The sequence below is a fragment of the Orcinus orca genome, chromosome 7 (genome assembly GCF_937001465.1).
Source record: "Orcinus orca chromosome 7, mOrcOrc1.1, whole genome shotgun sequence".
NCBI lineage: Eukaryota > Metazoa > Chordata > Mammalia > Artiodactyla > Delphinidae > Orcinus > Orcinus orca.
In genome coordinates this window covers 66,637,044-66,652,535 of record NC_064565.1, presented here as the reverse complement: position 1 = coordinate 66,652,535, position 15,492 = coordinate 66,637,044, and the positions used below count along the sequence as shown (strand labels likewise).

The 15,492-nt window shown below is 36.6% G+C and overlaps 1 protein-coding gene across 5 annotated transcripts in view; it reads left to right on the top strand.

Moving 5' to 3' along the window:
* The window catches only part of SESTD1 (SEC14 and spectrin domain containing 1), a 142,980-nt gene that overhangs the window by 107,832 nt on the left and 19,656 nt on the right, over nt 1-15,492 (top strand). For all 5 annotated transcript variants that reach the window (XM_004267380.4, XM_033423659.2, XM_033423660.2 and 2 more), the window contains 3 exons: nt 6,327-6,449; nt 14,515-14,709; nt 15,235-15,349. In XM_004267380.4, the coding sequence (XP_004267428.1) occupies nt 6,327-6,449; nt 14,515-14,709; nt 15,235-15,349 (433 nt within the window). The remainder of the gene's footprint in view (nt 1-6,326; nt 6,450-14,514; nt 14,710-15,234; nt 15,350-15,492) is intronic.

The window sequence follows — 15,492 nt, the reverse complement described above, 5'->3', positions numbered from 1 at the left end:
TTTAAGTAAGACACAAAGGGAATCTCTTTGGTGGTGGAGGTTTGGAGGCAAGGCGGGGATGGGGAGGGCAGTGGTTAAAGAGGGTTAGAGGTTTAAATGGAGTGGAAATGATTCAAAATTTTCATTTTGGTGATTGGAAGAGTGAAATTACCATGGAAGTATAGATGTATTTTTTAGATAGTGCTGATCTTGAACTTATGGTGGAAACTTTCTGGCCTGTTATGTGACCCTGCCAATTCATGGCTGGCTGTTGATGTGCAGGCCCCAGAGAACGTGGGTGATGGGAGTCCCCCAGCATTTGTGCTTTGCTATGTGACATCAGGGGCAAAGGAGTTAATGTATTGACATGCATTTTTGAAATGATGGACCAACTCAACTGGATAAAGAATAAAGAAACTAGAGAAAGGAGACGATGATGATACTTATAATGATGGTGGTGATGGTCATGAGATTATTGTTAAAAACAAATAAACCTCATTGCAATTCAATTTTCTTTATAAGCGTTACATGTGAATTGGTTAGAGCATTAATATTCATCAGGTGATGGTTTCTACACTCTTATTTTCACAGGTCACATTTTAGGGAAAGATCTATTTCTCTTGCCAAAATGATTACTTAAGTTTAGCTATTTAGAAACATATATTGATCATGTCCACACACAGAGAATATAAACTACCATCTTCAGTCTTGCAAATTTGGGGGAAAATGAAATTTTTTGATGTTTATATAAAGATAATCATAAAGTTGACTACCTCTGCTTGTGTAAAATTAATGAAAGTTGAAATTTTCCACATCTCCTTTTTTTACTGATTTATCACTGAAAACAGAACATAATGAAAAAGAAACCAGTAGCTCTAATAGATAAACTATATGGTAATAACCATTGTAGTTGTCAGCCATTTATTCCCCACAGTTCAAATCAGTAGCATTAGACTTCATGTGGAATGCAGAAGTTCTCCATATTGCTGCCGCTACATTTAAAAATCAGATTTCATGTACTTCTGGATAGGAGATGATGCCACTTCACTGAAATAAGCTATCGTTATTTGCATTATTTATTGTGGCAGTAATTTCTGCCAGCATTGCAAATGTTATTTCTAGAATCATCCATGTGATTTTCTTCCTTTGTAGAAAGGAACCATAGATGCAAAATAGGATAACTCTGAGTTGCTAAAGTATACAGCTGGAGGCTGTGATCCCAGTTCACCATATTCTTTCTTCTGGTCAGATGCTTGACATCTGCTTGATATGCCCTTCTACCTGGTTTGACCTAACATGCTTCTAGATATTCTCTCGTGCAGTCTTTAGTAACCAGTCTGGCCAGGAAAAAATGATGGATAGTCACATGCATTTTTGGCCTCTGCAAATATTTGTCATGGTGGATTCTAAGAGCACATCTTCAAGGTTATACTTTGCATATAAATGTAACCGTTTGAGAGGTCACATTGATATGGATTGTGCATGAAACTGTTTTTGCAGTAAGTTAATATTCAGATTGACTGATGAGCAAGATGTCCTGATTGAAATTAAGTTTTATAACCCAGTTTGGCAAACCACCATCATTAATGCATTTAAATAGATTTATTTACTGGGGCATCAACCTCAATTTGCATCATTTTTATTAGAAATAGTCATACATTTATGGTGTTTACGTTACTGATGTTGCATTCCAAGGGAAATTACTTTCAGCATACGTTAAAACTATATGTACACTTGACTGTGTAAGTGTTTTTGTGTGTGTGTGTGTGCCAAGCAGATGTCTTTGCTTTCTTTAAAATTTATTTTTAAATTTATAACTCTTTGAAAGTTCCCTGCTAATGAATTGTTTTTCCCCAGTTATCATGATTTATATTAACCTGCTTCTTTTGTTTCTATCGTTTAAAAGTTTTCTAGAGTTTCAAAGTTTAAATTTTAAATAATGTTGCCTTACGTTTTTTAAAATAATATATAACACATTAACTAGTTAAAATTTCTGAGTTATTTTCATTCTACCCTTATTTTTAGAATTTAGACATTTTTAGTGAAATAATTTATTATATTAATTGCTTAAATGCCATTGTATATCTGTTTCTATATTCATATTCGTAATACATAGTAATCAGTGAGAAGCAATTGAGTCCCCCAAAGGGAATGGAAACTTGTTTCAAAATGTTTACATGAGATTTCTTAAAACTTACTCTTTTTATTTCCATTTTTTAAAAGCATAGACTAAAACACTTAGTTCGGGGATTAAAAAGCCTATGGGTTTTACTGTAAAATGCAGATGTGAGACATAGTTTATAAAGGGTGAATAAATAGAAGGAGCTAGGCTTTTTTCTTCAGAAAAAGTGGGGAAAGCAAAGAGGCTAACAGCTATTGGTATCATCTACTGTGCTTAAGTGTCTTACGTATAATGACTGTATAATCCTGACAATAGCCCTATACAGTAGGTAGCTTTAACACCATTTCAAAGGTGATGGACCAAAGTCTTTCAACTCCTAGGAGCAGAGCCAGAATTTCAGAGTCACGCCTAGTGCTTCCTGAAGACAGAACTGCTCATCTGTCTCTTTTGTGAAAGAGTGATACTTTCCACAGGCCAGCAGAGGCAAACAGGATCCTAGTACCCTGCCCCTCCAAATATAGCTCATACCAAAGAGTAAAGCAGAAAAAGTGGAGATGTTGAGGAACAAAGCATTGTATTCTAAAGAGTACCTGGCAGTAGAGGTTTGCAGATGAATTTAGGACTCTGAAAACAGAATTTAGCAAAGAAAATCGTAGCAGTTAGGCTATTCCAGTGAGTCAAAAATAATACTTGGACTTTTTTGTTTTTGAGTTTTTGCTCTTTAGTATTAAAACCTTGTAAAGAGAAGGTGGAAGCTAAGAATATATTAATATTTAAGATACTAGGACATAAATGGGCACACACATAAAGAGAGAAATCCCAAAAGATCATATACTGTTAGTAAGCAAACATTCGCAGTTTATTCGTTCTCACTAATATTTAGAAATACACCTGAAGAGATATCAGTTTTAAACTTGATGGAAGTATTTTAAAAGTAATAGTCAGCCATGTAGGGGGCAAAACTAAAAGCAGAAAGCCTGGTTTGGAGGCTACCACAAGGATCTAGGTAAGGCCTGAAGTAGGCTTAGAACAGGTTTATTTTGAAAGTCAAAACAGCAGGATTCCAGGGGTATCAGATATGCAGGGTGTAAAAGGAAAAAAAGAAGAGTCAAGAATGACTCTAAGGGTTTTTGGTTTGAGAATATTGCTCTAAATTATAACTCTAAAATGCATAATTTATAATAATGCTCTTTAAAGTATTCTCATTATGTAGGCAGTTTCAAAATTAAAAAGAAGTAGCGAGAATAATCACAAGAATGTCATCTTTATTTGAATTTGTTTGACAACTAGAAATCAATAGTCTAAGTTCAAACAGATCAAAAGTATCCAACCCCTTGGAAATGAAAAATAACTCATTTTAAAAAATGGATCAACAGAAAAATAAACAGTTCAGTAGAAAACTTAAAACCAAAATCATCAAAATCTATAGCATGAGATGAGTCTTGAAAGATGAAAAAGAGGTCACGAAGAGAAGGGGCTGAAAAGATTTCAGGTAGGAGGACGATCCATGTCAAAGCAAGATTAGTGAGAGAACATGGCGCCCTTGGGGAGCACTAAAAGTTCAACGCGGGCTCAGTTAAAGAAGGAAATGGTGAAGGATAGGCGGGGCCCCATCATCCATGGCATAGTATGGCCATGCCAGATAGCCACATTTCATCCCGAATGTAATGTAGAACCAGTATAGGATTTCTCACTGGGAGAAATATTTAAACAAAGATGAGTATTGGGTCCTCATGAAAAGATTTTTATTTAGTATGTAGTTCTGTTTTTCCCCTCTGGTTATTAAGAAAACAAGAAGTCTTGGTGTTTTTTACCAATCTATGTAAGAAGATATAAAATCCAAAAGTAGATGACGTCTACGTTGTTTTCCAGGAAACTTTCCCCTAATTTTACTCAAAGTTAGTATCATTCACGTAGGAACTTACCAACATTCTTATGATCTAACCAACTTTTTCCTTAGTTACTGTTTGTAACCCACTTTTGTAATAAATATAAATGATTTCAAATTAAATGTAATCATTGCTGCATTATTTTGGTTGACTACCCATCTCATCTCTTACATTAAGCTTGAAGTAGACTGAGGGCAAGAACCCCATTTCCAGAGTTTTTTTTGGAAATGACAAAATATATTTGTTGTTAGAAAGAGATACTGTTTCTCCCAGAGCCCCCACATGGATGTTTCTTAATAAATTGCACTGAGAATCTCAGAAAATAAAAATAAAATAAAATAAAGTAAAAGCAGTGGTCAGTTTATATACCTTGCAAAGGTTATTCTCAGTTAAAACTTTCATGACTTGGATGTTTCAAATAGAGACAAGTGCTTTAGAGAGTAATTTTATAATGTATACTATTAGCAATTAACATTGTATCATCACTGGACCCAAGATCTCTATTGAAAATGTTTTCTAGGAAAGCAATAGAGAATTAGAGAAGAATTCTGTTGCATAACTGCTATATATATTTGTTCATCTTAAAATTACTTAGATGCTCAACAGTAGAGAATTGGAGTTGTGAAAGCAGGTATAATAGTTACTTGAGGTAGGACGTTGCTTACTTAGCTCTTAGTCAGGTAGGTTGGTTGGTTGTTTGGACACATGAGAGGGAGCAAAGGAAGGAGGCAGGCAAGGAGGCTGGCCTTCTTAAAAAAGGGGTTTCGAGCCATTAAAATGGTAATAACTGTAGCCACAAGGAAGTGAAAAACACAGGATAGAAATTACTTGTACTCTGACAATCGGCTGCAGCACTTAAATCTGGAGTAACATGAAAATGCAGTGCATGTGAAAAATTAATGGAAGGAAACACACATGATTTTCCCCTATGATGTGGTACTTTTATTTGATTATTTAAATTACATAAACTCTTAGATTTTAAATATATTTTACCCTGGTAATAACTATGGAATGCACTGTGGGTCTGTGATAAGGTAAGCCTGTCTTTCCACTGAGTCTCTAATATTATGCTGCACAGACATCCTCATTCACTTCTTGGGACCTATCCTAAGTTTAGATTTAAGGCATATCCTAAGTTTAGCTGTTGTTGACTTCCTAATTGTAATTTAGCTTGATAAATAATAATTCAGCTTGGTAAAGCTGGGCAATATTTTTTTCTGTTAGAATTACTTCACTGTGTCCGTGTAGTTTTAGAGTATATATGTTTGTGGGTAGAGAAAACAAAACCCTTTCTTCTGCATGAGAATTTGATCTTTGCTTAACTATCTAGGTCTGTTGCCTTGAAAACCTGATAAAAATGCCAACTGTGTTACCAGGCGACATTGCTTGTAGTAAAAATTATTCTGGCTCTGGACTGGGAGAACTCTTAATACTTGATGGAAGGCATAACTTCGGGCATCTTGGAGCTCAGTGACTTTTATAATGGGCATGATGCTTGTGTGGTGTGAGGTTTTGATGCCAGAGTGTCTCCCATATCTGTCCCATATGGATCTCATCTCCTGAACTGTTGGACTGCTTCAGGGACCCGGCAGAAGAGAAACACCCAGTCCTGCTACCCTGGCAGACTGTAGTCCCTTCCCTTCATCCTTCTGAGTAGACTTGGTGCCAGGGGGACTTCAGATGGTCTCGTGGGTCTGAATGTTTGGCTGATCCTAAGAAGACCCCGTAGAGGGTACTGCAGTAGTATAATTCTACAGTTTTTAATTTTCTTTTCCAAGTGAGAAAAATAGTATTTTAACTTTATATCAGTTAATTGATTCTGGTTTATGAGTGCTTTGGAAGGAACTTTAGAGTATGAGTCAGGACGCGTGGCTTTTAGTCCTAGTTTTTTAATAATGAATTATGTTACCTGGAACAAGTCACTTAATCTCTCTGAAACTCAGTTTTCTTAAGTATTAGATAAGAAATTTGACCAATGTCATTTCTGGTGTCCCTTCCAATTCTAAATCCTATAGTTCTCTAATTTTCTTATCATCATAAGTTAATTTTTAAGCCTCTCTTATGGGAGCATGTCATATTTCTTTTAGCCTGGCAGGTGATCAGATAGCTGAAAGCCTAAGGTGCTGTAGTGTACATTTTATCAAATTTAGGTTTTGGAAAAGTTGTCACATTATAGCTGTATAGTTCCAGAAGAAATGTTTACTGCCTATACAATAGAATTTAAATAATTTAAATAAAAAATACTTGAGGAACTTTGGGAAGGGAAAACCAATTAGAATGAAAGTTTGAAAAGTTTTTGATTATTTTAAAATTTTCATCTCAACTTCCATTCATAGGTTGTGAACTGGCTTGAAGGGCCTGGATCAGAACAGCTGAGAGCCCAGTGGGGGATTGGAGACTCCATTCGGGCTTCCCAAGCCCTACAGCAGAAGCACGAAGAGATCGAGAGCCAGCACAGTGTGAGAGGCTTTTTCCTCTGCAAGTTACAGAGCTATTATTAATGTGCATAATTAATAACATGTGTGGTACTAAGTGATAAGTTGCTGTTTGGTTTAGGGGCATAAAGTACGGTATGTTTAATGGCTATCAAGTACATTTTGACCACTTAGTACATATTCATTAGAAGTTTGGTTTTGGTTTTGTCTCCAGTATAGCTTAATTATATATTTTTATAGAAACACAATTCATGTGAAATTTTAAAAACTACTGTAACAGAAGAAAGAGTGATAGTACAAAAATACAACCTTTATCTAGTCTTGAATTTAAAAAGTATAACCTCAGGAACAGGAGTTGTAAGTTAAATACAAAGTATTCAGGGTTTTTTTCAGCATAAAAGGAAAAACCATTATGTTGGAACCTGTGAAATGCATAAAATATATAGATTTTTCAATTATGGAGTTTCATATTTAAGTCTCTTACAAGTACTAACTAGGAAAATTGCAAAGATAATATATATACAGTTGGCCCCTCTGTATCCACAGGTTCCACGCACATCCAAGGATTCAACCAACCATAGATTGAAAATATTCAGAAAAAAATATTCCATGAAGTTCTAAAAGGCAAAACTTCAATTGTGCTGTTTTAACCAATAGGTGGCACTGCATTGTCACCTTGAGAATAGGTTGTTTGCTGCAGGACGCGTGTATCAGCTTATGATTTTTAAGATGTTCTAATATTTTATTAAAAGCTTTCTTTTCTCTTTGTAAATAAAAGTCAGCACTTTAAAGCCTATTATGGAATTGTTCAGGTCTTATGAAACTATAATGACAAATTTCTAGTGTATTGATTGCTTAATATGGGTAGAATTTGGAGAAACTTTTAATGTACCATTTTGTGTTAAAGCACTCTGTCAAGTATTAAATTTTAGATTCTTTATAAAACCATACTTTAGAAATAAAGCTAAAAATAAACCCAAATTGATTAGGATATTCAATGCTAATATATAGAAAATGAAAATGCTACTAATATATAGTTCTTTGTCAAGGAGTGGCAATGAGAAGTTTACTTGGTTTTTGAATAGTAGGTAAGCACAACAGAAAGAATATTAAGGTGTATGAAAATGATTATAATAACTTAAAATAATTTTTAAAGTATTTTAGTCCAGTAATCTTACTTTAGCTTTTAGGTGGAGGTAGGTGAGTGGTAGGAAAAGCACATAATAGGAAGGTGCAGAAGCATAAATCTCTGAAGTTGCTTTAGGATTCTGTCAGTGTCTCCCCATCCCACAGTACTGACTTCTGGTCTCCGAAGAGAATACTGGTGTGTTGTGCCTTATAGTAAGCAAAACAGGTCTGCATAAAGAATCAAGACCCCATTTCTTCCTAAGGTATTAGCCTAAGTGTGTTGGCAGTGTTTCTTTCCTCCTAGATTGAGATTCCTATATCATAGTATAAAATATAAATACCCATCATTTCACCAACTGTGCATCACCACCAATTCACATATATTTCCAGTGTCAGTCCTGATGACTGCTTTTTCCTTGTATGTGAACATCCAGGTTCATTTCTTATCTACCATCTTAATCCAAATCCCGTATCTTGGTGGTGGATTGTTTTTTTAAGTTTGTTTTTGTTTCTGGGCGTGCGTGCCTGCGTGCGTGTGTGTGTGTGTGTGTGTGTGTGTGTGTGTGTGTGTGTGTGTGTGTGTGTGTGTGTGTGTGTTTTCATTGGGGGGGGGCTAGAAATAATCATTTTCTATACAGTTAAATGTTTATAAGAGGTAAACCAGAGAATGACCATAACTGAACTGAATGCAGCCTGTTCATCTGAGGTTCTATAAATTTTATGTTCCCCAATTTCCTAGGAAGGAACATTTTGATTAAAATGTGTGTGTGTGTGTATATATATATATATATGTATATGATTTTTTTCCCCACATCCCAGAGAGACTGATTATTTCTCTATGACAACATCAGTTCTAATTTCAGGTGTTAATTTCATGAGACATACAAGTTCTTAAATTGTTTGCATCTCTGGTCTGGTTATTAGGGCCTATAGTTTGCAAGTTTAAACGAGGAAAAAAAAAATCAGCTTGAGGATGGTAGTTCTTAAACCTTAATGGTCATGAGAGTCACCTGATGTGTTTGTTAAAAGGCCTGTGGCAGAACCCCACCCCCACAGGCTCTGATTTGGTAGGTTGGGGGGCGCTTAGGTATTTTTAATAAGCACCCCAGGTGATCTGATGTAGAGAGTTCTCACTGCAAGAAATAATATCTCAGGTCTTTTATCCTTTAGTTTACTGTTTTTCTCTGAATCACTGTTATTACTTCTTCAAAGAATTAGACCAACTTATTTAGAGCATTAACTAAATTTGTAAGTACTATAGATAAGACTGTGAAATCCCTTTCTATTTAGAACACAACAGTGATCATCTTCTCAGGCAATATTTTCTGCTTTAAATCAGTCGGTCTCCATTAACCTTTATAATCACTCTGTGGTTAGAAAGTATTTTACATAAATTGGGACGTGAGCATGGCTGGAATTTGGAATCCCTGGCACCAATCCCCCAAGGACACGGAAGGACAGCTGTAGAGAACAGGTTTTCTCAACCTTGGCATTACTGATTTATTTATTGATAAATCTTTGTTGTAAGGACTGTCCTGTGATCGTAGGTATTTAGCAGTATCATTGGCCTCTAGCCACTAGGTGCAGTAGCATCCCTCCCTCACAGTTGTGACAGCCAAAAATGTCTCTAAATATTGCAAAATGTTCCCTAGGGAGCAAAATTGCCACCAGTTGAACATACTGCTATAAATCAAGAAAAGGATTCTGAGAGATTAAGTGACTTGATGAAGATCACACCCTTAGGAAGGAAAAAGACGGACCTTGAGTCTGTCTTTCAAGTCTGGTGTTCTTTGCATTACGTATGACTACATCATCTCTGTAATCATACTCAAAAATTCCATAGTAGTTCAGGCAATAAGACAATATGACAGATTAGAGAAACCCAAGTTTTAGGTACAGGGCATAAGAGAGACCACATCTGGAACAGTACCTGTTACCTACCTAATTTAATGTCAACAAATCTACAATACCTAATATAAAAAGTGTTTTATGTGTTCACTCAGTACATGCTAGTAGGGCACATACTAAATGTCACTTGTTCTGGGCTCTTGAGAATATAGCACTGTCTTATCATACGGAACTTACATTCAAGTTGAGGAAAGAGGGAGTGGAGAGCAGTATAGGTAAGGCTTTCCGGAAGGGCCTCTCTGAGGAGATGACACTTAATCAGAGACCTTGAAATGATATGAAGGAGTAATCCAAGCAAAGGGCAATTCAGATCGAGGACACAGCAGTAGAAACACTCTGTGGCAGGAGCGTACTTGCCATGATAGAGGAACAGCAGGTATGTTGGCAGTGTTGGAGTGCAGTGAGCAAGATAGGGAGTCAGGGGCCAAAACATGTCATGTGATTTTAGCCCAGAAAAAGGAACTTGAAGTTTGTTTTAAATATTATGTGAGATCATTGGAGAAGTATTTGAGCAGATAATTGATTTATGTTTTTAAAAGATCACCAGCTATTGTATAGGGGATAGGGAGCAGGGACACACAGTGAAATAGGAAGACAGGAAGCTAACAGAATGGAGGCAGCAGAAGTGATGAGAAGTTGTCAGGCTTACGAGGTTGAGCCGGCAGGACTGGCTCTTGGAGGAGTCATGTGTTTAGCCTTAATGACTATTCAGGTGGGGAAAACTGAGAGAAGTAGGTTTGGGAGGCTGGAGAATCAGTATCTGTGGGGGCAGGTTAGTCATCCAAATGAAGATAGCTGTTAGATAGTTGGGTATCAGTATCTTGGGAAGAGGTCAGGGTTGAAGATATTATTAGTCTATAGATGTTACTTAAAGGCGTGGGACAAGATGAAATCATCCAAACCCAATGAGTATTGGTTTAGAAGAAAAGAGCCTTTGGAAAGCTGAACCCTGGGTCACTCCTAAATTTAGAGGGCAAGGAGAGGAAGGAGAGCCAGCAGAAGAGGCCGAAAAGGATCTTTGTGGCTCAGGAAAGAAGTGAAAAAGGAGGGAGAGGTGGTCACCTTTGTTAAAATCAACTGAGAGGTCCAATAAGATAAAGACTGAGATTTTTTTGATAAGAGTGGGAAGGACAAAATCCTGATCAGAGTGAATTAAAAAAAGAATAGGAAATAAGATAGAGTGAGTATAACGATCTCCTTTAAGGGAAGGTTTTTTAATTTACATATATTAAAATCCACATATCTTAAGTATATATTTTGTTTTTTAGTAGAAGATGCAGTTTATTTGTACACTGATGGGAATAATCCATTTGAAAAGAGAAGATAATTGCAAGAGCAAAGCCTTGCATAGGCAGCAGAGGTTAGTCTGTAGAGTGCAGTGGAGCAGTTGGCCTTAGAATCAGGCAGAGTTCCTTCATTATTTTAGCAGAGAGGGCAGAGCCTAGGGCTACAGAAGCGGGGAAGGTCATAGATTTGTCTGTGAGAGGATGAAAGAGTTCTCTTCTGATGGCGTCATAGTGAATTATGAAGTTGGATTTTTGGCTAGAGTGAAGAGGTGAAAGGGAGTTGGATATTTAAGAAGTGAAAAAAACATATCATAAGAATAGGGAGGTGAAATAACTAGAGAAATACAATAGGGTTTCTGAAGGCCCATTTGAGGTTATTTGGTCACAACTTTAAAAAGACACCTATCCACATAGTTGATTTGATCCAGCCACCTTCAGCTGCTGGAGGCACACAGCAGGAAGAGAAACCAGGTCAGAGGTTTTGTTTGTTCAAATAGAAGTACAGTTAATACACAATATTATATAAGTCTCAGGTGTACAATATAGTGATTCACAGTTTTTAAAGGTTATACTCCATTTATAGCTATTATAAAATATTGGCTATATTCCCCATGTTGTACAGTATATCCTTGTGGCTTACTTTATACCTAATAGTTTGTACCTCTTAATCCCCACCCCCTGTCTTGCCCTCCCCCACTGGTAACCACTAGTTTGTTCTCTATATCTGTGAGTTTGCATCTTTTTTATTATATTTTCTAGTTTGTTTTTTTTTTTAGATTCCACATTTATATGGATTATCATACAGTATCATATAGATTTATCTTTTTCTGACTTATTTCACATAGCATAATGTCCTCTAAGTCCATTCATTTTGCTAAAAATGTCAACATTTTGTTCTTTTTTATGGCTGAGTAGTAGTCCATTGTGTGTCTGTGTGTGTGTATGTGTGTGTGTGTGTATCCCACATCTTCTTTATCCATTCATTTGTATATGGACACTTAGATTGCTTTTATATTTTAGCTATTGTAAATAGTGCTGCTATGAACATTGGGGTACATGTATCTTTTTGAATTAGCGTTTTGGGGGTTTTTTTGGGTATAAACCCAGGAGTAGAATTGCTGGTTCATATGTTAGTTCTATTTTTAGTTTTTCGATAAACCTTCATACTCTTTTCCACAGTGGCTACACCAATTTACATTCCCACCAATAGCGTACAAGGGTTCCCTTTTCTCCACATCCTTGCCAACATTTGTTGTTTGTGTTCCTTTTGATGACAGCCATTCTGACAGGTGTGAGGTGACAGGTGTGAGGTGGTATCTCACGGTGGTTTTGATTTACGTTTCCCTGACGATTAGTGATGTTGAGAATCTTTTCATGTACCTGTTGGCCATCTGTATGTCTTCTTTGGAAAAATGTCTGTTCAGGTCTTCTGCCCATTTTTATAATCAGGCTGTTTATTTTTTTGATGTTGAGTTATATTGGCTGTTTATGTAGTTTGGATATTAACCCCTTATTTTTCATATCATTTCCAAATACTTTCTCCCATTCAGTAGGTTGTATTTTTTGTTGGTTTCCTTTTTTGTGAAAAAGCTTTTATGTTTCATTAGGTCCCATTTGTTGATTTTTGCTTTTATTTCCTTTGCTTTAGGAAACAGATCCAAAAAAATATTGCTGCGATTCATGTCAAAGAGTGTTATGCCTGTGTTTTCCTCTAGGAGTTTTATAGTATCCGGTCTTACATTTAGGTCGTTAATCCATTTTGAGTTTATTTTTGTATATGGTGTTAGAGAATGTTCTAATTTTATTATTTTACATGTAGCTGTCTAGTTCTCCCAGCACCACTTATTGAAGAGACCATCTTTTCTCCATCATGTATTCTTGTCTCCTTTGTCATAGATTGACCACAAGTGCATGAGTTTATTTCTCGGCTCTCTATTCTGTTCCATTGATCTATGGGTCTTTTTTTGTGCCAGTACCGTACTGTTTTAATTACTGTAGCTTTGCATTCTGAAGTCAGGAAGGCTGATTTCTCCAGCTCTGTTTTTCTTTCCCAAGATTGTTTTGGCTGTTTGGGTTCTTTTGTGTTTCCATACAAATTTTAAAATTATTTGTTCTAGTTCTGTGAAAAATCCCATTGGTACTTTGATAGGGATTGCTCTGAATCTGTAGGTTGCCTTGGGTAGTATGGTCATTTAAACAATATTGATTCTTCCAATCCAAGAATATGGTACATCTTTCCATCTGTGTCATCTTCAACTTCTTTCATCAGTGTCTTATAGTTTTCCGAGTACAGGTCTGTTACCTCCTTAGGTAGGTTTATTCATAGGTATTTTATTCTTTTTGATACAATGGTAAATGGGATTGTTTCCTTAATTTCTCTTTCTGATAGTTTGTTTTCAGTGTATAGAAGTACAACAGATTTCTGTAATCAATTTCATATCTTGCAACTTTACTGAATTCATTGACGAGCTCTAGTAGTTTTCTGGTGGTGTCCTTAGGATAGTCTATGTATAGTATCATGTCACCTGCAAACAGTGACAGTTTTACTTCTTCTTTTCCAATTTGGATTCCTTTTATTTCTTTTTCTTCTCTGATTGCTGTGGCTAGGACTTCCAAACTGTTTTGAATATAAGTGGTGAGAATGAGCATCCTTGTCTTGTTCTTGATCTCAGAGGAAATGCTTTCAGCTTTTCACCATTGAGTATGATGTTAGCTGTGAGTTTTTCATATATGGCCTTTATTATGCTGAGGTTTGTCTCCTCTATGCCCACTTTCTGGAGAGTTTTTCTCATAAATGGATGCTTTTTCTGCATCTGTTCTTCTTTTTTGACGGGTGAATCTGATGGAAGGAAGGAGAGCAGGGCATGAGCATGGGTTGTGCCCTGGGAGGTGGTTATAGCCTCTGACAAAGGGTAGAAGGGAGGACCTGAGGCTCCTGAGTGCTGGACAGTAGAACATGCTGAGATCAATGGATTGGTGGACCTCATGGGGCTGTAGGAGCAGGCATACTCAAGGATGTGAATTGGAGAGTCAGCAACTGGTGATCAGAGAATGGGATTCTTGAAATTAAGATTCGGGGGCTGTATAGTAGTATATGATAATGACAGAATTTTGTGTCTGTTGGAGTAGGTAGCTGAGGTGGGGTGAGGACAGGATAGTTGGAAGTGAGGGAGGGAGTCAAGGAACTAAGACTTAGTTCAGTGTTGATTGGATGTCTACACAGTGGAAGTCAGGAAGAAGGCTGGCACTGAGAGGAAGTTCAGGGAAGTCTGCTACCTCTGAGATGAGGCCCTGCAACAGAAAACGTTGGCAGGATGTAATCCGACTACATGCATTTCATTGGAGATGTGGTTTTTGAGAGAAGGAGCAGAAGAAATGGTTTGGAAAGAGTAATGAGGAGTGAGGCAGCCATCTCCCCCACTTCCAGGCTTGTGGTAGGTTGGCTGTACAAGCAAAAACAGCCATCAGAAGGGCTGCAGAGCTAACTGCTTCCTCTGAGGGTGACAGGTTTCACATACAACAGGGAAGAGAAGGGGACATTTAGAGGCCAGGATGAGCAAATAGATCCTGCTATTGGCAGGAGTGAATTCCAGGGATCGCAGTGGAAGGATTTGGGCGCTGGGGACTTTTCGTCCTCAATTTAAATAATTTTGCTTTAGAAAACTCTCATATATGTTACTTAGTATATCTGGAGATATTGTAAAATGTAAGGTATTCTTCAGGAACTGATTTGATCCTTAATTTACTTTACAACCTCTATATTACAGGAATGGTTTGCAGTTTATGTGGAACTTAATCAGCAAATTGCAGCACTCTTAAATGCTGGGGATGAGGAAGATCTTGTGGAACTGAAGTCGCTGCAGCAACAACTTAGTGATGTTTGTTATCGACAGGCCAGTCAGCTGGAATTTAGGCAGAATCTCTTACAAGCAGCTCTTGAATTTCATGGTGTTGCCCAAGATGTAAGTGTCTACTCTGATTGCTTTTCTTTTCTTCAAATTATCTGAATACTTATCTGCACATCATTTTTGCAGGTTTGCATGTCTCCTAATTATTTTTCTGGAACAGTAAAATTTACTGGTGGGGGAAATAAGATACACTTCTTTGATTTTTTAAAAAATTTTAAGTCATTCTGCATGCAACTAAACTTTTTTTTTTTTTGTCTAAATAGAGTGTCCCAACCTCTTAGATAATTTCATTTGGATAGTTTTTTCAGTCTTCATGCTTTATAACATAGATTGAAATGGAAGTTTCAATACTTTTTAACATTCTGCTGACCTGGACATACTTTGTCTTCCTGGTGCATGCATCTGTGTGTTCTGTCATTCACATAACATGTATTCTAATTATTTGTCCTTGTCTTTTAACAGCAGAGTCTTTTTCAAGTATAATTGTGATAACCTCATTAGATATAAACCTCATTAATCATTAAACACTTTAGATGCTGATTACATCAGGGTTATCTCTTTGGTGTCCCTCTGCTTTAGTTGTCTCAGCAGTTGGATGGCTTATTAGGGATGTTGTGCGTAGATGTAGCACCAGCTGATGGAGCATCGATTCAGCAAACTTTAAAACTGCTTGAAGAGAAGCTGAAAAGTGTTGGTAAGCAGATTTTAAAAATGCTGAAACATAAGGGTTCTTTTTTTAAAAACTATCACTACCATGGTTAGACAAGTCAACTTATACTGATCTAATTATAATTATTAACAGGGACCATAGGAAAAATTGGTATAAAAAAGGCTTTA